At 41.1% G+C, this 26030-nt stretch overlaps 1 protein-coding gene across 6 annotated transcripts; it reads left to right on the top strand.

Moving 5' to 3' along the window:
- atf7ip (activating transcription factor 7 interacting protein) lies at positions 1–26012 on the top strand. Of its 6 annotated transcripts, none has more exons than XM_072383369.1 (14): positions 1–625; positions 17484–17535; positions 18438–18959; positions 19121–19586; positions 19926–20101; positions 20242–20379; positions 20470–20541; positions 20654–20724; positions 22201–22262; positions 22834–23496; positions 23581–23682; positions 23815–23892; positions 24704–24798; positions 25072–26012. In XM_072383369.1, exons 3-14 carry the CDS (start codon positions 18444–18446, stop codon positions 25528–25530), a joined length of 2898 nt encoding a protein of 965 aa, XP_072239470.1. In that variant the 5' UTR covers positions 1–625; positions 17484–17535; positions 18438–18443; the 3' UTR covers positions 25531–26012. The 6 variants fall into 6 exon arrangements, with proteins under 6 accessions (XP_072239470.1, XP_072239469.1, XP_072239467.1 ...); XM_072383368.1 differs by having other exon boundaries at positions 18376–18959; XM_072383366.1 differs by having other exon boundaries at positions 1–629.
- The last annotated feature ends 18 nt before the right edge of the window (positions 26013–26030 follow it).

Here is a 26030-nt window from a genome sequence, read left to right as displayed (position 1 = left end):
ACCTAATGTGCAGCTCCACTGTTGTCTGTACTTGCCGCCGTCGGCTGTCTCAACCGTACCGCAGCGGGTTGCTCCAAGCTGAGGTGCTGCTGCTGCTGCTCTGAAAACGCTCATGTGAGTCCTGCCAGACCCTCCATACAAACAGACGTTCTGGAGCTGTGCATACGTACCTTGCCGGCTTTAGGTACCGACTTCAGCGCCGCCACCAGTGGAGAGACTTAAATACTGAGGGAAAGTAACATTGAGGTCGCGACTGCTGATCGGCGCGAGCGAGTTTTTTTGGCGTCTGCCTACCAACCCCCGCCGCCACTGACGGCTGACGTCACTGTAGCCGTTTTTTTTCGCCTTTTTTTTGTGTGTGTGTGTGTGTGTGCGCGAAAAGAGGAGGAGTCTATATTCGATCGAAGTCAACAATCGGTTGAATCCAACACCACAATACACATTTGTGGTACAACTCTCTGGTTTACCAGTGCATGTTAGAACCGGTGAGCTGCTGCTCACACACACTGAATCCTAAGTGCAAGAATACAACAGTGACCGGAAGAATTGGACAGTGGCAGGAGGAGGAGAGTCTGTAACGATCGGGGACTACAAATTGCGGGAGCATCGCTGGACAACGCAAACAGTCGGTGAGTTGAGGTACTGCATGTAGCATGCTAGCCAAGCAGTTACTACATTTTCTCTCTTAAAACAGATAGAATGCTAGTTCTTCTTCAGTCTACGCTGATCGTGAATGAATAGTGAATGTTGCCATGAACTGTACTGTTTTGTTTTTTTTCGATTTTGACTCTACAGTTGGGCTTGTAGCAGGCATAAGAAAATGCTGTTTGCTACCACTTGCAACACTAGCATAGAAAATAAAAGTAAAAATTCTGGCCAAATAATGACATATCTACTTTTTTGTTGTTGTTTTTACTATAATTTAGTTTTGTTTTTGTTTGTTTTTTTTCAAGCAGCATGCATAATGTCCACCGCTGTTTAGAATGTCTCTTTCATGGATTTGGTGAGAATTACTTGCGAATGCTGGAGACATTCTTGAAATTTAAAAAAAAAAAAATAAATAAAAAGTTCTACAAAAAACTATTAAAAATGTTAGCGCCTCTTTCTGAACTTTGAGGCGTGTTCTAAACAGGTTCTCATGTTTTGAACTTAAGCCCAGCTGGTGTCAAATTTGGGGCGGATCCTGAGATTGCAGCTACCAAATCTAGGCGTTTTTATGAAGCCGCGATTTGGCAGCGACAGTAGCTAGCTCTCTCCAGATTCTGTTACTTACGGGAACTTTGAGGTAGTACCATGCTTGCTGTGTGATGGGAACTATGATCTTATTTTGTATGCTGCAATATGGCTAGGCTGTTATTGACAGTTTTATGGTAATTTGGCAAAGTCTTTGAATATTTGTTATATTTGGCTGTACTTTCTGTTCCTTTTCTCTAATTTTAGATAAAGGACAGTTATTGCGGTGAAACTAGTTTATGTTTTTAAGCGTCAACCTTTAACCTTTTTCTAATGTTTTCTCGCCAATGGAAAATGCTTGTTGATATTCTTTATCAAATTTATTTGGTGTTTCAAGCGTTACACCAAGGAAACTTTGTCTTATGGCAGAAGCTATGTGTCTTTTTTTCTTTTTTTCTTTTCTTTCCCATAACTCAAAAAAATGCATACGGCTACTCTTCAAGTGTGTTGTTTTTTTGTGTCTCCAAGTCTTGGTAACCTCATTCACCATATATATTCATATCAACCAAAGGAAAAAAACCCATCACCCATGTTGATTCAAGAATGAAGTGTCCTTACATTGCTAATTGTATCCCCTCACACTGTGTCTTTCACATGTCATTTAATTACTCAACCGTTCAACATCTGAAAATACTCATTCCTGTGGGATGTATTTTCTGCCTCGTTTGAATGTTTAAATGTCTAATCTTTACAAGTCGGTACAGCGAGTGTCTTGTGATGGTGCTAAAACAAGCAGCTAGCTCAACCAGCACATTGCAGAGCTGAGAGTATGGGGGAGGGGCACGTGGGAGTACAGACTGTTGGGCTGTTGTCTGTCCTAGGGAAGGACATAGGTAGTAGAAGGATAAAAAGAAATTAACTGGATGTATATAAATTATCTTTGTCTCTTTCCTTATGTACACTTTGAAAGCTTTTATGAAGAATTTTTTTAATCTTTTTTTTCTTTTCATGTTTATAGACTTTATTGCTGCTTATTGGATAATGTCTCTAAACTGAAAATTCTATGTGCAGGCATAGATGAAGCAGAAAGGAGCTAAATTAAAGAGAAAACAACTGGATTCTTTACATTGTGCAGCTAAACCCCCTTCTTGGTCAGAAGTGGTACAGTCCAGTAATTTTCCATGAACCAGACTGTCCTAGAATGTGGGTGTGGCCTAATGACAGTGGCAAGGCAAGAGTTGAGCTGCTTTTCTAAATGTTATTTTGTTTGGTTATATGGTAGGACAAATACAAAAAGTAAGCCTTTATTGATTTACTTGAACAGATGTTCAAGATTAGTGACCAGGTGAGGAGTTGGTGAGCAACAGAGCCATAAACTATATGTCAGTCTTCAGACTTGAACTACATCATAATCGTGGTGTTTAAAAAAATAAATAAATAAATAAAATATTTGCTTTTAATTTCACACATACAAAGTCTGCTGTTTCAGGTTTGCTTCTACCTTTTTGGTAGATGGTACATCCCTGTTTCTGCTTTCACCTCCCCCACATCTCTCAGTTGCAGTGCTCACATGGTGCACTTGTAATTCATTGCACAGCCTTTTTTTTTTTTTCCCTGCAGAGGAGGAAGCAGCCTTTTAAGGCACCGCCCACATTTTCAATGGTCTTCGTGTAGATGTTAGGAGTAGGGATTTTTTAAAATTTTTTACTCTTCCTGAATTAGTTAATTTCTCATGAAATGTTATACAGCTGAATTCACTAACAACTGAACAACATGCTTTAGGAGGTAGCTGCTTTAAAATAAATACTAAATGAAAACATAATAAAGTTCTTCTTAGTTACGAGTTAACAGACACATACAGATGTTCTTCATGTGGGGAAAAGAGGAGTTTGTGTGGCTAGCTGTGGCATGTCTCTCAGTGCTGGATTGTACAGCTTTATTGTCAAATGCAAGTCAGTGCTGTGCAGCTGTTGGTCCATCACAGCCATTTGTCTGCGGCCACAGTCTTTTCCTTGGCTTTACTTTGAAGAAAGTGAATCATGCCACATGGTGAGATGCATCTGACTATTAAAATGTTGTATAATTACGACAAAAACGGGGTATTGAACATTTGATTTCAGCCAGGGTGCCTTTCTGTCATAGTAAGTTACGTGTATTATTAGACATTGTATTATTACCTTGCAGGATGTTCTGCAAACTCAAACATTTGACATTTAAGAAGCAACAACAACAAAAATAACTCCCAACATTATACTAAAAGATCACACAACATGTAATGTACTAGGCATAGTGACAAAGGGCATCTGGAACCTGAATGCTACATATTAAGTACTAATTTGCTTTAAGCTGAAATTGAGATGGATAAGAAAAACTATGATCTTTTCAGACTTGTAATGCTTATTGTAAACTTGATGTTAATTATCTTGCCCCATACCTGGCCTGTCCATGTCACGATGGTAGTTTTGAGAGGTTGTATCCAGTAACCTTTACAGATCACTTTAAGTACAACTCACTTTTAGCGAGACTCATGTTTGAAATGAAGTTGGCTTAAAGTAAAAGCCAGAGAGAAAATAAGCATGTTTTGCTATTTTGTTACTTGTTGAAAGCTCCATATAATTTCTATTCAACAGGTTAGGACTTACTAAGCAAAAAAAAAACATACCAAACTGGAAAACATTTTTATTGATTATTATTATTGTATATAAATAGAATATTATGTTAAACATATTCTTGAAGTCATATTAATGGCTTAATTGAATACAATTTTACCCTTAATTACCCTTACCCTTAATAATGATCTGCAATGAATGAAAGTGTAAAGTTGGCCTCATCTCTCGTCAATAGCACTGCGTCTGTCTGTAAACATCCTTCACCTTTTTACTTTTGTTTAATTAGATCAATAAATCATCAAATAAGAGCTTTTCAAGACAAACAAAAATTATTTGGAAAGTTTGGCTTCCATTTAAGACATCCAGAACCCCTCTACAGATTTCAGTTATGCTATACCAGTGGGAAAAAAAAAATTTTTTTTTGTAATCCACTGCTGTTCCTCTGTGATTCGCAAATGTGAGCAGAGGTCAGTTCCACATCAATGTGTGCTTTAATGCTAGTGTCACGCAATCAACAGTGTGGCTGGTTAGAGCGCAATGATAATGGCTTACCCTTACCCACTTCCTTTTTAAAATCTGTGAATACCTCGCTTGCTGGTGCAGTACTGGATCAACTTCAATGCTGCTTTTATACTTTCACACATGACGCCAATGTACGACAAAGCACATAAGTCCTGGCTTGAAAGCCCTTTGTAAAAAAGCCTAAAAAAGATACTTTCAAAAAAGGAACAGACTATTTCAAGAAACAAGACCATGACAAGGATAGGCCTATAGAGTTATTACAAAAAAAGGCAAATGCACCTATTATTGGGTGCAGTCCATAAGGTTTTCTCACAGCATTGCCTTGGGGGCACACTCTTTAGATGTCTAAAGGCCAAGGATAACTTAATCTTGAGCAGACAATTTTTGACACTTAACCCTGTCTCAACGTATAGCTAAATGTAATCGCACACATACAGCCAAGGTGTCTGTATCAACTGACCAGAGATGTCTCCAAGTGGCAGGCTTCCATGGCAGACTTTCTACAAAGAAACAAATTTTACACCCCCAGAACAAGAATAAAGCGGGCCAAAGGCTATCTACATTGAATGTAGATGGTTGCTTTTACCTTTTTGCATATAGTTAGACAAGTCAAAGTTGGGTACAAACTGCCTAATTTATGTTCTTCATCAAATAAATCGTTTGGGTATATTTGTAATAGGTGAGTGTACCATTTAGACTTTTATAATGACAGTTTCTCATGCTGAGCAATCACTGGCCGTACTTTCCATTGGTAGTGTTGACTTGAAAAGTTGTATAAAGTTCTTTTAACAAATGTAGCCAACTTTTGTATCCTTTTAGTTCCTCTTCTATACACTTCACACATTCCACCCTTGTGTTGTCCAAATAAATGATAGATCAGACTGTTCACCTTCTTTTATTGCTATATGGTCCAGTTGTGGTGCTCAAGTGCCCATTTACACCTTTGTCAGTTGACGGGTCACCTTTAGCACAATTAATGTGCTCAAGTAGCTCTTCCAAGGGCATTGCTCCAGACTTTGCTCTACATGCCCATTAGTAAACCTTAACTTCCTTAGACCTTCTCAACATTTTGCTTGTTATCTTGCTTTGACCCACTTTTGTTTGATACCAAGAACTACACACTGAAAGACCTGCAAATTTTTTTTGGGTTCACTCTGACCCACTTGGGTATCCGTCACAATTTGATTGGTGTCATAGTTGCTCTTGTCCTCACACCTTACAAAGCCATATTTTACACATTCAAATGAAGCAACTTTCTGAAACTATTTACCCGCTGTCCAATATATCCCACTCTGCCATTGTAATGCAGTGGTTTGAATTATGTGGCCATACATCTTTCTCTAATATTGCTTTCAATACTTCATAATTTGCACAACTGTGGTATACCTTTAGTCATCCTTGCTTGTCTACAAGGGTACACAGGGTTCCTGAATGGCCAACCACATGCAGGCAAAGTACTTGTGACTACACTAACTGAATGTGGTAATTATGTATGTGCCTGAATTAATATTCCCTCCAAAAAGATCAAACACAGAAAATGAGAAGCAGAAGAACAACTTGGACTCCTGTTTTGAAGTTAGAAGAATTGCCATTAGCCACATCTCTGTTATGTGTTTTACATCAATTACTTGAGCAAGTGTCTGAATAGCTGACCCAGATGGTAGTATGTGTAAAACTGTTTGCGACTCTGCGCAATCCCAACTGGTATGCACTGACAGAGATGGGAACCTTGACTTCTTATTGTTTGGAGTTGTCTGCCAGCTTGAGCCATCTAAATAAATTATTTTCTAAGATATCTTACTTTGTATTGATGCTAGTGGTACAAGAATTACAGAAACCTTTGAGAAAGTGGTTGCATTCTTGTAAAGATTCTTTAGTGGTCGTTGCTCGTCTTGCTTCCTGTAGAAAACAGAGAATCAAAGATTTGACGATTAAGCACAGCAGTTCTATAATTGATTTATGTAATGTACGGTTCAATCAGTCGGCAAATATTCGTGTTTGAAGAACAATGATTTAAATTATTTGTTGTTGGTTGCTAGTGAAGACTTGGCAGTTCATGTGTTCAAAGCCCAACAAGATCTCAAGGTAATCGCTAGCTGTGAAAAGGGCTAAGACTTTTCTAGGGAGCATTTTAAGCATGGTAGGCTTTTAAGGGGATAATGACCAAAGTTGAATTACTTAGGTATTTACTTTTCAAAGGCGCAGTCTCCTAAAGCGTAGTTTATGCTTCTCCCTCGCATCGACGGTGTAGACGAGACGCCGTCTTTGAGCATTCGAAGTTCTGCGTCGAGGGAACGCGTTGCTCTGTAATCCATGTCGCTAGGGGAGTGTTGCTGTGTTTTTGTGGTTTCAGGGGTTGTAGCCGACTCCTTGCTTTTTCTTCCGGTCACACTTAACAACAGTAAACGATGGCAACCGAGGTGGAGCAGCTGTATTTGCAGTTGGAGCTGATCAATATTAAAGAATGAATGCTTATTTTGTAAATGTTGAAGCGCAGGCGACAGAGAAGACATTTGCGGAGGTGATCTGTATGACCGGTCGAGGCTGGGAACGGGTGAATTTACAACACTGTTTCACCCTCTAAGGGACCTGGATGAACAAATGCACTTTGTACATTTTCAAATGTCGATGCCGATTTGACGAGCTTCTTCGCTGTGTACAGCCATTAAGACCAGAAAAAGCAACTGCCGGAAATTACGTTCTGAGCGGACCGCCCTTGCGCAACGTGTAGTTAAAATTTTTTGGAAGTACACGTCAGGCTACAGCGTAGGGCTCCACGTCAACGTAGCTACGCCATCAAAATGACTGAGAAGCATAAACTACGCTTAAGTTATGGATGGCATTTCATACATTGAGAATGAGTTTGATCAGCACTACCTCTTAAAGGCCGCCTTCTTAGATAACATTACATGTTTATCAAATGCTGATTAGCCAAAAATTAACTTGACCCTAGAGGGGCTGACATCAACAAATTTCATAATAAAGAAGAAGATGAATGAAAAAATAAATAATTTGCAAAGATGAAAACCACAGACAACTGGACAGTTGTTATTATTTAATACTTAAGTTCACTCCACCACAAAGCCCTTTTTGCACTTTGACTTCTGTCTCCCACAGCGGAGAAAAGCTAATGAACCAAAACAACGCAAACACAACCAAAAGTAGCCCTCAGCTCAGATTGCTCCACAGATTTCTTATACTGCCCCCATGTGGTAGCAAAACACTATAACATGTAGACGTGCATTTGCAAAACCCCAATGCAGATAGCCCACTGGGGTATGTTCAGACCCTAAAGGACTATTTATACCCCTATGTCAGCGCCATATCAGCTGCCGCCGTCATGAGCATTTATACATCTACGTTGTGTCCTGACGTCAGTCCACAGTTGCACTGTCATAACGCTATGTGGCAGTAAAGCTAATATGTCTGATCGCAGGTTTTAAAAAGAATGAATTTGCATCCTCTTGGCATTTACTGTTTACAACACCAATGGCTACCTGTGAGTGCATTGAGTTGAAAAAAAAATCGACACTGACAAGAAAAAGGTTCTGTTGCAATATCTGAAATATAATTAATAACACGAGTAGCTGGCGTCAGAAGGTTGAATGTTGGAATGTTTGACGTGTCTACAGTTGAAGAGAAATAAACAACGTCAACCGCTGTGGTCTATCGACAATTTGAGGAAGTGGACATCAGGCTAGGGGTGAGAGTGGTGCGTATTTGACGCAGAATTAGTTATCACAAGAAAGCAAGTTTGTGTATATGCAAACAATAAGTGCCAAAAAGAGGTAACAGCAGACTATCATCAGCATATTAGTGATTGTAGGTATGAGTGTTTCAAATGGGAAGTCACAGTGGTCAAATGAAACTGCTGGTTAACGTTAAGTGTTCTGTGACACTGGAACAAACCATTACCACAAAAACTTTGGTGAAATGTCACCCATATTTAGAGAAGTTTTTAACGTTAACCTGTAAACGAAAACCTTAACAAAAAAAGACTCCACCACAAAGCAACATCGAAGCTCAGGATTATAAAACCTGTGTTCCACTGAGGAACTGTGACTTGGTACCGGTTCAGGTTGTTGTTGTGCTGTTTTATGAGTAGTGTAAAAGATAACAAATTGGTGACATTGTGACAAAATTCTGTGGATAACTCAAGATGTACAAAGAGTTTGATATTGTAAATGATGTCATCAAACCTTCACCAAATATTGTGCTTAGAATAAATCTTCGAAAATATGTTATTTCTTCATATGAAACTGCTGAGTCCTCAAAAAAATTGGAAGAATATCAGCAATTTTAATAAACGGCTGGCTATTACATTAGAGGAACAAGGAAAAGGCATAATTGGGCATGGGCTTTTGTAGTTGCCATAAGATGGATTGTTTCAGCTGCTGCAGCAGCCATTTTGTGCTGTTTTCACTACAAGCAGTCTATCAAAGCGAGAAGTGGGGGATGGGGGAAGTGTCCAGTAGGCTAGCCTGTTAACTGTGTCTAGTCAGGAAGTGTTAGCTGTGTGTTGGCTTTTCTTTTGTGTTTTTTTTTTTTTTTTTTTTTCCCCAGAAAATAACCTGTACATTTTTCATGGCTTCTCTCTGTCGATGCTTCAATGTGTGTTTTAAGCAGAGTGGCAGAAAGCAGCTTGTTCAGATCATTTCATCCTTCCATAAAGATATTTTTCCATCTAACAAACCTCAGAGAAATGTAATGTTTAGACACAAAAATAGACAAGTTATTGCTACAGCGGCAGGTTAAGATTTGTTCTAACAGCTCAAGGAGAATGAGCTGCCATTTTGAGACCTGGAATGGAATGTCTACCGATTTAGGACAACTAGAATTTACTCGAAATATTTTACAATTTTACATGGGCATGTTCATTCTTATTCTTAATAAATAATGAACAAGGGTCAGAAGCATTTATAAAACTTCAGATTTGTCATTCGATACAGCTTATTGGTCAGAACACCCTTCTGCTGCAATGGTTTAGTCCATGCTTGGCTGTAAAACTCCAGTGGGGAACAGACTGCAGGTGTGGGGGAGGGGTGTTGACGCTCTGTGTCTGGCTCTGGACTTAGGCCCTGACTGTGTAGTGCTAGCTTTAGGTAGATCAAGCTGTCTTTTTTTTTTTTTTTTTTTTTTTTTTTACTGTTGACTCCCTAGTGATTGCCTAGGGTTAAGGTTCTACCAGAGAAAGAAGAGAAGCTGCATGAGGACATTAGTTAAGCGATTAACCAAATGTCTCTGTCACAATGCCCTTAGGGAACCAAGGTTAATTTTGCATTCAGATTATTTATTCTCTATTGTGTAGGTCAACATTTATGGTCTTTTCCTGTGGCTATGATTCAAGCTTTTTCTTCAGCAGCGCATGGCGAAAGAATGATCACCATGTGCTTGCTTGATTCACATCGAAACTCCTGGTTCTGCCCACCCCGACCCCCTCCTATTTTTCTTCCCTTTTTTCCTTCTAGCCTGCTCTTGCTGGTCTCCACTTTTGTGAAACCTAAGAAAAGCAAATCCCACGTACGATACTTGGGTAATGCTTGGCTACAAGGCAGTGCTTTTGAACTGTTGCTGAACAGTAGAATCACGTTTGGAGAACAGATTTCTTTTCTTTTACTAAATCATTGAAATGCTGCAATTGGTCAAGCGTGGGATCTTTATTTCTTTCCAACAGTCTAAAATCTATTCATGATCATCACATGAAACAGTGATCTGAGGTGTAGTCTACAGGTGAACATGTATATGTGTTGTATTGTAGACTGCCGTTAATTGGAGGTACATTTTTCTAATTCAAAGCAGACAATCTTTCAGCTGTTTTGGGTTTGAAAACTCCCCTCCTGACTGGATGGAAAATGTGACACAAGTAAGATATACATACAGGAATGTTGCAGGAAGGATAAAAAAAAATCTGCTGCTCCTTGGAGTAAGTCAGTTTTAGCTCCAGCAAGCATCCAGCTATTCAGGTAGGAGCAAACCTAAAATGTCTGGTCATATGGGAAAGCATAAGAAAAGAACGGTGGTCAGTTTATTGCATGCTGTGGCTGAGCTCAAACTAGACATTTACTACAATGTCACACAAGTCAGAGCACATTTCTAATGTCCTGTTTTTAAAACTTCTGTGGTACACACCGGAAGATTACCTACATTTTGAAGACATTTTTCCTTGCATATGAGTTGTACCTTCAATGCAAAATCCTTAATAACTGTAGTAGTATTTAGATAGTATAGCTTGCTTATGTTTTTCTGAACTGTTTTAAAGCAGAAGTAATGATTATGGGTGTCCCATGTGGTACATCCAACAAGTGTTTCCCAAACCTTTCATACAGTTCAGGTTCTTGAGAGTGTTGAGTCTGTAGTGGGCTAAGATTAACCCCCACCCCCCACCCTACTTGGACAGGTTGTCAGTCTTTGACAAAGCTAATATCCAGACAACCGCAGCTTCACTCACCTTCACAGCCCTGCGCTATAGAGATTATCTGGTTGTTTTAACTTGCATTTTCTTGCATTGCGATTGGGGAAGAGCTTCAAGATTAAACCCATAAACAGGAAGAACGTGCAAACTCTGCAGAGAAGGCCACAGTTTGATTAATTTAGGTGTTGATCATCCAGTGACGGCTTGGAACGAGGAGGTTTTTGGTGACATCCGCTTGCAAGGGAATGTCAGTCGAGACTAACCATAATGTTTTTCATTATGCTCTTAGAAATCCTTTGTATATTTAAGTGAAATTAGTTGGTTGAATTACAGGTATTTGGGGTTTAAAAAAATGAATTCAGCTAAATGTTTTAGTACAGCTATATAGCAGGCAAATCTTCTGATAAGTGCTTCAGCTGTTTGCAAACATAGAAATATCTGTGGGCCTGACACGTTACAGTCACAGAAACAACCTGCTTTATGGTTATTGTGCGCATAAAAATTCATTTTTACATTGCTAAATATTCTTGTTGTTCCATTCATCTGAAATGAAACATCTCTGTAAGAGTTATTATACACATGGGAATTGTTTTTCAGGGGTGCTGAAAGGGAATACCTTTTGCAAGATGTAGCTGTTAAGATTTCAGTGTGGCTGCGCAAGCAGACCAGGTGGCCATTTTGAGTTTCAGTGAATCCAGATGCAGGCAGCCGGGGTGGGGGAAGGGAAGAGTGCGCACTGTGCGCAGTATTGTTGGAATGCAGGGTCTGCCCTCACTAGCTGACATATTTTTTTCCCACTCGGCATTTAGCCTCCACAGAAAATGTTTTGGGTGACCATTTCACTTTTACAGTTTGGTTAATCAGAAATTTAGACCAACAACAACCAGCCTCTTCTCTGTGTCTGACAGTCCCGAACAGTTGAGTGTCAGGTTTACTGTTTGGCACACAGGTTTAAGCACTTGCAGCTACCTGAATGAGAAACGCGCATTAGATCTGTGCCCAGTTATGTAGTCCCAGGTTCCAGAGGGACTTAGCACAGCTCTAAATCAATTGAGGTGAAAAAATGAAAGGGCTCATTTTCTTCAGTTGTGACTGACTGTGTTGCTGAACAGAGAGCTCTCTCCTTGTAACAATAAATGGCAAACAAGGATTTGGAGTTGATTTCTACAACGTGCAGAGATAACATTTTGTTTTTTGTGGGCGGAGCTTGCAACATGATCTGCTCCTGCCTGAGCTCAGCATGCCGTTCACAGCAACACTGGTGGCCATTTTGTGTTTCTGCAGGGGCAGAAAGGTAGGGGGGGTTGTGCAAGGACTGCACAGTAAGTTGCAACAGGGATTTTGCTGAAGACCTGAAGGTTGCTAACTAATAACAATTTTTTATTTTAAAAAAAATTAATTAAATGACCAGGCTGCTCATTTCTCATCTGTATATTTGTGTGTTAAGTTTGAGATGTCGCATCAGGACATGAGTGGAAAATCCAGGTTCACAAGTTAGACTGCACCAGTTATATTTTTCAGTAAAAATTTACTTTAAGTGGCTGTTCTTTTTTCCCTCATTGAGCAAAAGAACCCCCCACGTGTTGGAATGGTTCAGTCGGTGTGACGGCAGCCCTCCCTCGGGGAGAGGCTGGGCGCTTTGAGGCTGCTTAGTGTGTCAAGCTGTGCTCTCATTTTTTTAATTGATTTATTTTTGCTTTAAGCAGCTAGCTTGAGACTGTGGCACAAAAAGTCATGTCTTGCTTGTAAAAATAAAATAAAAAAACGGCTAAGAAAAGTGTTGCATTGAGAAATATTGCCTAAATAAAGTTGGTGGCGATATTTTCCATCCAGTGTGAAACCAGAAGAAAATAAGTTTCTGTTGTCCTGAAGCAATTCTATGAGCACAGTTTGTTTTTTGGGTGTTTTTTTTTTAACCTCATGTCCTTTTATGCCTTTTGTTTTTGACGCCCCACCCCCACTCTTCCCCCCCAAGAGTGGTTCAGTCCATGTTTGAGCAGGAGAGGCTGTTCCAGAGGCAGATAGAAAGAGTGTGTGTGTGTGTGTGAGAGACAGGGAGGGAGAGAGAGAAAGACAGACGGTGGGGGCAGCTATCTCTAGGTTCAGGGTTTTGTGGGTGTGCAATCTAGCGCTGGCTGTGCGCCGCTAGCTAGGCTCTGACTAAAGTGCATGTTGCGTTGCTTTGCCTTGTTGAAAGTGACTTCTTTTTTTTTTTTTCTCTCTGCTGTTGGAGGGTTTTTTCCTTTTTTTTCCATTGGCACATTTAATAAAAAATTAAATCCTCAAGGTTTGTTTTAAGTTTGATTAAACTATCTGAACCAAGCTCTTCTTTTTGTTTACCTATGACCTTTTGTCAGGCTTTTTGGTTTTGATAAGCTCAACCAATATATTATATATATTGGCGCAGTACAGACTTCTCAAGTCCCCTTGTTAAAGACGTTTATCATTTTAAACATTGAGAGATTTCTTTTTCCCTAATTATTTGTTCCCATTGAAACCTGCTGGACAAGGTTTGGAAAGGGAGCTTCAACTCTTAACACTGTGGAGGTGAAGCGGAAGATATTTGAGCAGAAACTGGGGTGTGTTTTTGGAATTGGCTTGAAATGTTTTTCAGTTCGGATGTAAAACCATCAGCGTCGATGTTCCTCGTGACATAGCCAAGTGAAACTTAAGTTGCTACAGCAACATTTTCACAACTTTTGAGGGTGGTAGACATATTCAACACGCAAAGGTGGATACATTTTCACACCTTTTCTTCAAAGAACTATTGCTTTATGTGTGAAAAACATACCTTTTAAGTTTAAATGTACTGTCAGAGGATACTTCTGTCACATAAAGCATTTGGACCCCCCTTGCCCTCTTTGATTTGTATTTTAATTAATCTTTGCATTCCACCTAACAGCCCATTCACTTTTGCATGATCTGTAAGAGACCCATGAGATCAAATTACAATCTGACTGAGGTCCTCCATAGTCCACTTTAGCCAAGTCATTAAGGTGATACAATAAGGCTGAGGCTAACGTGGTCGGAGCTCAGCTCAGCTCAGATAATGCTCAGTTCATAGCACATAATACCCCAAGTGATCTTAGTGTAATCAAGCAGCTCAGATCTGTCAGTGAGTCCATAGAGAGGCTAAACAATTTTCACTGAAAAGGGTTCCTTTACATTTTTAATTGCATGGAACAAAATAGAGTGGAACACAGCATAATATCTTCAGCTCATTAGAGGGGACTCCTGAACATATAAAGAACTACAGCAATGATCAGGCATGTACTAACAGTATATATTTGTGCTATCATGGAACCTCTTTAGCCTGCAATGTTTATTGAAAAAGAAAAGAAAGAACAGACCCCTCCTGCCCTTTGTCAGAATGGTATGGTCCATGCTGGCTGTAGTTTTCCATACTGTGGACTAGATTGTGCTAGAGTTGGGGGATGGGTGTTGCTTAGCAACAGTCTGCAGTGTACTTCCCCTCTGTCTGTGCGCTACTAGCTAGAGTTTTAAGTTGTCTTCACCACTCTGCACTTAAAACTGCAGCTGACAAAAGGTTTGACTAGTGAGCATTTAAGATAACTGCCAACACATGATTTGCTTTACTAGAAAGGAAAAAGTGGAATTTAATTTTCAAAGCATTTGGTTCCGCAACATGGCACTGAAGCTTTGACCTGGCTTCTGTTTTAAAGGCTTTAAGTAATACCTAATATATATCCACTTTGGTTACACACCTTTTTTTTTTTTAGAGCACACCTCTGTAAGAAAACAGCATGGACTCTTCCTAACTGAGCTCCTCCTCCTTTCTTTTATATTATGGAGCCAGCCTCTTAGCTGTTCCCTGCTCCCACAAACAACAATATGGAAGGCCCAGTCCCACACATCCTGCTAAAGGTTGACATTCCTTTTTCCAAGCATGCTTCATGTTTATGTCCCTGAAATTGAGCTGTTGTACATGTTGTTGCTTCTCATTCAAGCTCTGCTACTTATGTTTTCCTCTATTAGCGATGCCAGTTGAAGAGGATAGGGCTCTGGGTAATTGCTAAGGTTTGTTGTTTGTTTGAATTAAATTTAGGCATTCAGGGACTTTACTGTAAACTGTTGCTAACTAGCTTGTCATCATAGTTCTTTTATTACCTGAAAGACTGCATGTTGTCAGTGTTATGCAAGCTTTAAAATGATTGTTTGTTCCTGGTGACGCGCAACCTTTGGTGCAGTAAATTAAGGTACATGGACTGACTAGACCTGACCTGGAACATGTCTGCTTGTGTCATTTTTTACACATTTTCGTTGGCTGGTCTGAATATCACACAGACATATAGTATATGGCTCATTTTTTCCTCCCTTTTTATTAGTAACCTTCCCAGCACTGTCTGGCTGCAAATGAAACGCATGGTGTTGCATATGGTGCCGTGTAAAGGTGAGATCCTTGGAGTGGGGAGTGTCAGATGAAAACTTTTCATGTTACAGAATATTTTACGCAGTTTGCAAGCGAACACATGTAGCCACTAGTAAACGCTAATCGTTAGCGTTTGAATTGTCGAGTTAGTTGATGTACGTCCCGAAGAGGAGCCGTCCCCATTTTCATCCTGTGGATTTCCATCGCAGTTGTTGTTGACGTTTGTTTCCAGTGAATACAGCTACTTCCTCTACTTAATTACCACCACAGCAACATAACCTATGCCCCGCAGTCTGGTGACTCTTCGCAGCCTCGTTCATTTGTTTAAAACCAATTCTTGGAAACGTGCCATGCTGAAAGTCTTTGCTGCTTTTCAAAGATTGCTTCTGATTTGGTTTGCTAGTGAACTGAAATCCAGTAAACTGTCCAGGGTCCTTTTGTTAAAAATAAGGCGCATAGGATCCACGCCAAGTACATTCTTTCCGTCCCAGCATTGAAACCTGAATACGTCGGATTGTTCTCTTTACTTTTTGACTAAATGAAAGATTTGACTATGAAAACGCAAGAATAATGATTCTTTTAATGCATTTCTCTGAGTCAAGTCCCACAGACAGCTAATTGATCTGACTGCAGATATCTATGAAGACTGCCATTCAGACTGAGTTTTCATTTCTATCACGTTATTGTTACAGTCAGTGTTTCTCTCATTGAATTACAATTGAATTAGGACTTCTAATTAGCCGACCATAGAAGAGTTGACAAGTCAGACAAATGGTTTTAAAATCAAATTCTAAACTGTTGTCTGAGTTTTAATTTGGCTCGGTTGAGGTCTTTCTGATATATTCTACCTTTTTGCTTACTGTACCAGCTTGCTGAAGCCTCAAGCTAAACAGAGAATCCCCATTGTGCAGGGTGGTGCTGCAACCTGATACATCTGACAGGGAGTCCTTTTCAGCTAGCTACAGAGGTCTCAGCCTGGCAGCGAACAGCAGAGCTGACCGCCATTTTGAGTTTCTGCACTAAACCCAGGCGCAGTAATTGAGGCCGTAGGATGGGGGAGGGGATATTATGCTCTGCGCAGTGTGCAATAACATTGGAATGTGAAGTGGAGCAGTGATCGTGCTTGCCATTCACACTGCTCCACTTCTTTGTGGTGACTTCTTATGGTGCTGCTTTTTTTTTGGGGTGAGGTTTATCTTACCCCTTTTTACAGCAAGAGGTATGCTTGCTGATGAGAGAACGGAGCAGGAATGGCTTACAGAGCAGAGCGTGTGCGCCAGCATCTCAGTGTGGTGCTTTACAGTGTAAAGTATGCGCTCTGTCTCGATCAGTCTTTGTATTTTTCCACATATAAATGGCAACTTGCTAAGTAGCAAAAAAAAAAAAGAATCAAGACTAAATGAAACATTGTTTGGCCGAAGCGGTTTCACGTGGCTCCATCTGCTGCAGTCCTACAGGGCAGCAATGCAGTAGCTAACCGACTTAAAACTGAAGCAGCTCGGCCTTTTAAGGGTTCCTTAAATGATGACTGGCCTTGTTCCCTCTGTGAAACCAACACACAAATTTAACTACGTTATTCCATGTGAATGTATCTCTTGACTGCATCTGTTTGAATGCCTGTTAACATAAAAGAAGACAGATTGGTCTCACAAATGAAACCTCCATGTTAGCAGCTGCACATTTTTAAACTCGCATTCACAAAAATATGGGTCTGTTAACTGATTTGTATGAAATCTTTTTTTCCTTCAGTTTGACACTCCCCTCTAATCTCCATTGTTCTGGCAGGCAACTTCCCCTTTAAACGGGTCTTTTTCTTCACACGTCGTGTGTTCTTTGGTTTTTGTTTCTCGTTTTTTTTCATTGGGTCATCTTAGGTCACTCTTAACTTAAAACATCTGACGAGTAAGTCGATATCTTAAATCCCATTGTATTGTTTCGATTTTAAATCAAGATTTGTCCTCATAAGAAAGGACGTCGGTGTAAAACGTCGTGTCTCAAAGTCCAAAATATGTCAGAGAAAGGCACTGTCACATTTTCTCACAAAATGAAGAGAAAGGCGGGTCAATACTCCAATAATTTTACAGAGCAGAAAGAGACAAAAAAAGAAAAGCATCATAATGGAAAACTTCCCAATGATTCTGTGGTAGTATTTAAATGGGGCTGTTTGGAAGCGCTTCAAACAGTTTGATGCTACTAGCGTTTCCAGCTTGTATCCCCACCAACCCCGAGGAGAAAGAAAAGATCTCACTCTGAGGCCCATTAGAGATGGAGATGGACTTCTTAATTCACTTTAGATAAATTTGGGGTTACTCTACAATTTGCATGATCTTTTTATTATTATCTAATCCACTAAAAATGTCTCTTTCTTCGCTTGCAGATTGCCGACAGGTTGTTGTAACTCCATGAACAGGAACCCTCTGACTTAAAAGGTGAGTTACACTTAAATGGTCGACACACTAATTGTTACATGATATAATTGCATCTTCTTTGTTTGTTACTGATTGAATGGCGAGAATTTTTCTGCAGCATAACAGTCTCCAGCAACACAGCTTTAATGCATTTCCAATAAGGTGTGATTCCCATAAATGCAAATTGAAATCACCACATAGATGTATGTACACAAGAGAGGACTATTTATATTTTTAAAAAGTAACAACTAGCCTCAACACTACAATGTTCTAACCGTGTACGGAAAGTCCTTTATGTTTTGCATAACCTCTTTGCTGCTGCCAGCACTGCCTCAGTTAGTCCGTTCTGATTCGCTGAGGACCCAACCAATGGTTAAGTGGGGGGATGGGAGGAAGGTTAGGTTACTGCTGTTGTTAACTCAGTGTCCTTTCCTCTGTTCTCTGGATTGTAGCTAAGGTTACCAGGGAATCCATAGGTTTATCACAAAATGAAGGTAAAAGGAGAACACCAGAGCATTTTTAGACTTTTCTGACACCATGAAAGAGAGGTTTACTGAGGTGCTCCTTGTCTATTGTCAGTGTGGGACAGTCGGAGCAGTGTGGAATCAGATAGTAAGGCTCTGACTGATTTATCTTGATTACTGAGACACATGGAGCAAAGAAGTGGGCAGTTGAGGAACCGATCGGCTTGGTATGAAATCATCTGTGAAAGAACCTTCTAGAGGAGAACAAACAAAGCAGAAGAGCTCTACGGTGACCTCTAGTGTTTTATGTGAGGCTGTGCAGCCAATATTTCCCCATGCAGTGCGTAATGATCATGAAAGGCTCATAGGCGGAACATTGTGCTGTTTATTTTTGCAGCTCTAGAGCTCGTCGACACTCGTCCTGCCCGTTCCACCTAATCAGTCCTTGTCACCCAACAGGAAGCAATGGAAGTTGTTGTGACAGAGGAGAAGAAGAAAATTTTCCGTGCAAGGAAAACCATGAAGATCAGTGATCGACTGCAACTGGAGAGCCTTCACAGCACTTTGCTGACAGCGACTCCGGATTTGTCCAACCCATCTCCACCACCTCTAGTGAATGGCACGCATAAAGAGGATGGACAAAAGGTGGGTGACAAAGAGCAAAACAACATCTCTGACTCAAACTCCCCTCACGCGGCGTCACCTGCCTCGGCGACCTCTCTGAGTTCTCCTGCACCTTTCCTGTCCCTTAATTTGTCACCGTCCCCTGCCTCCTCACAAAGTCCCAAAGCACAGGAAGAAACCTCTTCTCCCACTTCACCTTTCCAGTCTGTGTTCTTTGATCTGAAAAAGATGGAGGACGACGAAAAGAAAGGTTCTTCACCATCCTCGTCGAATGAGACTGTTCCGCCGGCATCAGCTGAATGTAAGGACCAGTCGAATAAAGACAATGATGCGACATCAGTAGCGGAAAAGAAGGAGGTAAATGCTTAGAAACATTGCGGATACTTGCACATATTTTAGTCATTGTAGAAAGTATCATCGGTTTACTCTGGATTGTACAACATTGACCTAAACTTTATGGTAATGTTGAAAAAAAGTACAAAATATGTATCTTTAATCGTGTGTAATCTCTTCATCAGGAGAAACCGACCGCAACAGAGGACCCGGCGGTGGATTTGACAAAAGACTCTGTGAAGGGTCTGGTTTCATGTTCGCCTGTGCCACCCGTGGCATCTGAATCTGAATCTGAGCGCACAGAACCAATGGATGCAGACAGTAACACTAAACAGACCATCGACCCGGAGGCCTCCACATCTAAAACGAAAGGTAGAAAGCCTTCTTTGCCCAAGGATGCTGCTTCCGATTCTTCTGCAAGCCCTTCAACGTCTCATTCGACTATGACTGAAAAGCAAACGATGGAAATCAAAGAGGATGACATTAAAGCGGATGAGGATGACAAGGTCGACGTGGGGAAAGCCTCAACAAAAGAGGATAAGATGGAAGTGGACTCAGGAAAAGTGGGAAGTGGACTCAAAAAGGAGAAAAGTGAACGTGGACAAACAACTAAGCTAACCCGACCATCGTCCACGCCACCTGCTAATACAGGTATGACATAGAGGATCAAAGGCGACAGGATGGTTGCTAGTAAAAAAAAACAACTGAGGTTAAATACAAAAATTAAAAAAAGTTGTTATGGGCTATATTAACTCGTAATACGATAAATGAACATACAGCTTTTTATTAATCATGAAAACAGACAGTTTAAAACATATGAACAAAAACCAAAACGTCAAAACTGGCTTCTGCTCCCGTGCGTGTTGGCAGTTTCACGGTTGGAAGGTTACACAGTTGGCAGCTGAATAACTCGGTCGAGCTGTGACTCGTTTAACTCAGCCGTGCATGTAACCGTGCCGAGTGTTTTGTTTTTCTTTGATTCACGTGCAGCTCAAGCCGACAAGAGCTCGACCTCGGGACTGAAGCGCACTTTATCAGAGGGAGAGAAAGATGGACTGACTGTGAAAAGGGAAGGAAAGAGGCCCAAGGTGGAACACGAGGAGCTGGAGGCCCAACTGGAACTTAAAATCACTGCAAAAGCTGGCAGTCACCATAAACTTGAAAAGGTTTGCACAGCAAAGCTACAGTTTTTCTTACTTTTTTTGCTCCAGGTTTTCTTACATCTGTGCCAACTGAACTTAAATACTGAATATTTCTTCAGTAAGTTACTTAACTTTTTGTCCCTTTACTTGATGGCCTTCCTCAGATTGTGCAGCAGCTTGTGGATGAACGGTTGAAGAGCTTGGAGTTGTCCATTTTTGACAAACATTTCCAAGAGTTGAAGGACAGAGTAGACAAAATCAACTGTGCCACTAAACACCAAACTGCCATTACCACACTCCAAGTAAGTACAGTTTTCCACATATTCATCATTTTAAGGTGCTCTCCCCACAGTTAGCAAAGCCACATTAAATCCGCCGCCTGTTTATTTTAGAGCAAGATATCCCGACTAGCCAAAAAGTTTGGAGAGGCGAATCAGGCGTCCGAAAACAAAAGGAAACAGGAGGTAATGCATGGGCTTATTTGTCTTAAACTCGTACTATTTAAAAGCTTTGCTCTCAGCATGCTAATGAGATTGCCAGACGACGCTCTGAAAGCCTGCTGTTTGATTTCCGCAGGCACTCGCTGCTGTTGCCGCCGCCGCCGCCACCAAGACTGTGACTGTTACAAGCAACCCTCAAACTCAGCGGTGAGTGTGTCCACGCAGACGAAAATTTCCTGTCCAGATCGTTGCCACTGTTCTTTACATGTGAATGAGTTTTCCAAGATTTAGCGAGGTGATTGTTTTTAAAAAAAAAATATCATTTTAACTGCAGGCTCACATTTTTCTTTTGTATGAACGTGACAATACCGGACTGATGCTAGAACTACACACGAGACCGTTCACAGCGTCAAGTGATGACATTGTCCCGGGTTGCTAACTGTAATTACTAGAAACTTGAATTTAAAACTAATGGACAGAATAAAGAATCTGTGCATCCTCCAAATCCAAACTCTTGTTCTATGTCCCTTGTTCGGTTTGTCAGCATCAGCTTTTTGAAACTTTGAATTTCAGTCCAAATATTCCTAAAGACTTGTTTGGAATAAACAAACACATGCCCCAGGGTTTTGTACCTGCAAAGTAACCCCCGCGTGGGTCCTTGTCCTGAGTCTTGTGACGTTCTACAATATGAAGCCTGAGCGTTTCCTCAGGCAGTGCAGAGTGTAGTTAAAACTGCACCTCTCCTCCCAACAGCGTGCTCCGTCGGCAGACAGTAGAGCCGGAGCCTGAGGTGCCCAGAGAGGAGGTGGCGCCCTCTCTTTGTAAGACTCCTGCACTGCCTGTCAAGAAGGAGAAGGAAGAGGAGGAAATGGGGGAGGACAAGGAGACAGATATGTCACGCCATATTGCTATGGCAACAAAGCTGGCAGAATACAGTGAAGGAAAATGCAGAGCTGATGTTAAACTACGCTCAATTTCTTCCCACTTGGAGAGCGTGCTGTTCCACAACTGCAAGCGAAGCTCTGGGAATCCCAGGCCTGACCGCTATGCATCTTACATATTCCGCTACTTAGTCCCATATGACGTCTACTGTGACTGGGTGGCAAAGGTCAATTATGTCGGATTAATGGGGAAGGAGGCACTCCCCACAAACTTGAGGAAGACAATGAGGATGTACATCGAGCGTCGATTTCCTCTGCTGTCCACTGACAAGTGGAGAGAGATTCGTGATGTTATAAATGAAATACTCCGAGTAAAAAGACGGCCGGAATTTTTCAGAGAATACAATGGAAGGAACACGGTGTCATTTTAACAGTGTGATGTTGCAGGAGGAGAAGCATTCTGGGACAATTGTCATTAATCCTGATAGAGGACAGCAGAATATTTAGACAAAATCTCACTCTTCAATCATAACCATTAATAACACGTTGAAAAGGACACTGATTATTGACTGGACACCATGCTTGAAAACAATAAACAATTTAAATTGGATGCTATAATGTAACCTTGGACTTGCATTTTGATTGTGGGTTGGAATCTTCCTGCAAGATGTTAAACGATGACTGTATGAAATGGAATAAAATCTAATGTCTGCACCTTACCCGTACTCAGTCGTCATCCTGTCATGGACATGAACAGCTTCTCATGTCAACAACTCTAAGTATAAGCAATCTTTCTGAACAGGCCGAGCCGGACTTCTATTGAAGTAAAGCAGACTCCAGTTGTTTCTTCGTCCAGCACAACTGGTGAGTAACAGGACCTTTTTTTTCCCCAAACTGGTTGTGTTGGCTGATCATAATTAATGGAATAACCATCGGCACAATAGCTGGCTAAATCACTTCCCAACAACAAAGTTGGGGGTTTGAATCTTTGTCCTGGTCCTTTCTGTGTTTGGGAGCTCCTTTCACAGTGCTAAGAAGTGTTTTAAAACCAGCTTAACTGCTCCTTAATGTTGGAGTAGTTGGTTTATGAAAAAATTAAAATGAAAAAAAGACAGCCCTGCTGCTGTTTAGATGATTAAAGAGTTTTTAAAAAGGTATGCTTTCACTTTGGATGGATAAGTTTTGGAAGGAGTGCCTGATGAAATCAGAAGGAGCGCAAATGTAGACGTTGTTGCATTGTCGAGTTTGGTCTTGTTGGTGTACGGAAGTCTGAAATAGCATTTCTCTGTACACACAAGAAGCTCAATGTGTTTACATGTCTTTGGACCCATTGCATGCTGGGATAGGTGTTTAGCAGAGAGTGCACAAAACTTCAAGTTATCACAGCGACGCCTACTGTTCCAGGCTGAATCAAGTTTTTTTTTGTTTTTCACAGTAGTTCCAGTCCCGGTCTCTCTGTCAGCTTCTGTTGCAGCGGCAGCGCCAACTTCCACCTCCACTGCCATGGTTACGCAGGGCTCTATCCTCCAGCTCATCACGTCCACCTCTAATGCTGCCTCCTCGCTGGCCACCGGCATCACCACTCAGAGTCAGCCGGGCACTCTGGTGCTGAAAACGGCTCCTGGGAGCAGCATGATGGCGACAGGCCAGCCGCTCGTCATTCAGCTGCCTCTGTCAGTGAATGGCCAGACAGGGACGCTGGTCAACTTCCCTGTCTCCTCTTTGTCTGCAGCCAGCTCACTGAACAAGGCCAAAACTACACCCACCACCACCACATTTATACTCAAGTCTCCTCCTGCAACTAACACAGCAACAGCCTCCACCGCAGCTGCTGCCACTCTCCCAGCTCTTCAGGCCTCCACTGGTCAGATGCCCTCCACCCAGATCTCTCTGGCCCGCGCTGTGTACCAAGGAGGTGCTGGAGGAATAACCACCCCCAATGCCGGTGTTTCTATGACCACAGCAAGGACGCCGGCTCAGTCTGTCTCAGTTGTTGGCGCTTTGTCTTCTGTCTCCACACCTGCAACCTCTGGGCCAGCAGCAACAGGTTCCACTGCTCCCGGACCCCCACAAGGGACGTCTTTAACATCAAAGACAGGTGAGAAAGAAGTAACACCACTGAGATGCCACTAGCTTGTTCTTCCCTTCAATGCATCTCTTAAACAACATCTGTGTTTCTTAGACAACCAAGCTTCTGGAAATACTCCATCCAAAGCAGCTGTGCCCGTCGCACGACCCAAAGGCTCCGTTATTGATCTCACTGAGGATGACGATGATGTACAAGGTAGGATTGAGCTGCAAATCTTTTCTTTTCCCCATGCATAAAAAGAGATTTTCCTTCTCTTTATTTGTTATTGAATCGTGCAGCATTGAAATGGAACCTTTTAGGCTAATTATGTTGGACTTTGTTCTTCAGTGACAGGAGTGAAGAATGCCACAGCTGCAACTCCCTCACCTGCCCCACGCATTAACCCAGTCATCAGCATTCCTAACAGTAAGAACACCAAGTTACACTTGGGGCATGAATGGGTTTTGTTTTGTAACAAATGAATGAACCGATGCTTTACACTTGCTGGTGACAACACTCACCAAAATGTATAATTAACACTGGAACGGCCAAGGCGGTCATCGATTTACTTTGGCAAATAAAAACGTAAAGCCTCGCTGGTCCTTTACCTTTCCCAAAACAGTGTAAAATTTGATTCAAATGAGTTTTTATATTTTTCGTATGTAAAGCACAGAGGAAATGAGATATTTCGGCCACAGGCAGCCATTTTCACCGCACGGGATTTTGCGCTAGTCTCGTTTGAGTTTCCCGCTAAAGGTAGAAATAGAACACCATAGCTCACACCTGTTGATTACCATTTATTACAAACATTTAAGCTATACGCAAATTGGTGTTTAGATTTTGTTTCTGTGATAAATGAGGCTACAATTGTTGTTTTATAGTATATAAGTAGTAAGATTTCTAAGATGAATGAATTGACAAAAATTGCTCTCGTGAATATGTTAAACTAGTTTGTTTTCAAGATGTTCGTTATGCAAAATAGTCTGATTTGCTTTTTATTTTGTTTTGTTAAACATTATTTAGCTAATTAAATCTAATAGTATCTTAGCTGTATACTTATAAGGGGAATTAATTGAGGTTTAAATGTAGCAAAAATGACCACTCAAGGCAGTTCCAGCAGTGACAGAATAGTGGCCGTTCGTGTGTTAAAGAATATATATAATATGGAAGTGTGTACATATTGCATGTTGAAATTACACTCTAATTTACACTTGTAATGTAATACCCGTGTCTGTAGGTGTGTCTGCAGGTGTAGGAGCAAGATCATCTCCAAAAATCAATCAGAACTCCCCCAGCAATCCTCAGATAACGGTGCATCATCGCCCCCCACTGGTAAGGATTTAAAAATGCAGTTACAGATATTACTCACATGTACTGCACCTCTGCAGCTCCACAACTTCTTTAAGTTTGAGGTAAATGTTTGCCTATGATGTGAAATCTGTGGATTCATTTGTGGAGCTTCAGCTCCTGGAATGTGGAAGAATTGATTTGCAGCATGAAAAATAATTTTGGACTGTTGGGGTGCTATTTTTAAAAAAAAAAAAAAAAAGAAAGAAAAAAAAAGAAAAAAAGACCAATAAATGACACAAATGTTCTCTTTTGTAGGACTCTCCACTGAAATCCCGCACTGTAACCACTACAACACCCGCTCGGGGCTCCGGCGTGGCACTCCCCCCTCTCCCTGCTGCACCTGCACCGCCGCGCTTACCCCCAGAGGCTGAGCGAACCTCTCCTCCTCAGCAACTTCAGCTGAAGCTGGTGCCAGGTCAGACTGGAATAGTGTTGTCCTGGAGTGTGGCAGAAACGGATCGGACCTGTGCTGCTGTAGATAGCTATCACCTTTATGCCTTCCATCAAGACAACTCGAGCAGCAATGCAGCTCAGCAGCACTGGAAGAAGATTGGGGAGGTGAATGCCCTCCCCTTACCTATGGCCTGTACGCTGACCCAATTCCAGTCCGGCTCCACGTACCATTTTGCTGTCCGAGCCAAAGACATTTATGGGCGCTTTGGCTCCTTCTGTGAACCTCAGTGCACAAATGTTATCAGTTCCAGCTCTAGCTAAAGTATTAAGGAACAAAGACTTTTTTCTTTTTTTTTTGCCTTAAAAAGTTTATGACTCCTTTTTACTTTTTTCCTGTTAGGAACTCAAATATTGTATGCTGAACACATGCAGTACCTGTAAATATATCTACACATGAAAACTGGACTACTGTCTGACTTGGATAACTGAAGCAGCAAACAGCTGGTTTTGTCTGGTTCATTGTTTGTGATGTACTCTTTTGTGACTTAAACTGTTGTGTATATCACTGAATTATTTTGCCCCTCTGCCAAGTCAGATATTTATGTTCACTCTTGCTAGTCAGACTCGGATCGGTTTCCTTTTTTTTTGTGTTAGTTTTTTGTTTTTTTGAGGACAAGTGATGGGATTATTCATGTAAACTCAATTGCACAAAAATGTATACTTGTGTGGTAGAAACAGAATAACTTTTGTAAGTTCTGTCTGGCAACCAGACTTTGACAAGCATAATAAAATGTTTTACTAAAGTCTAGGCTTAACTTAAG

This window comes from Leuresthes tenuis, unplaced genomic scaffold (assembly GCF_036924035.1).
Source record: "Leuresthes tenuis unplaced genomic scaffold, fLeuTen1.0.hap1 SCAF_4, whole genome shotgun sequence".
NCBI lineage: Eukaryota > Metazoa > Chordata > Actinopteri > Atheriniformes > Atherinopsidae > Leuresthes > Leuresthes tenuis.
Note: the sequence above shows the minus strand (reverse complement) of the source record. Positions and strands in the feature narration are given on the sequence as shown.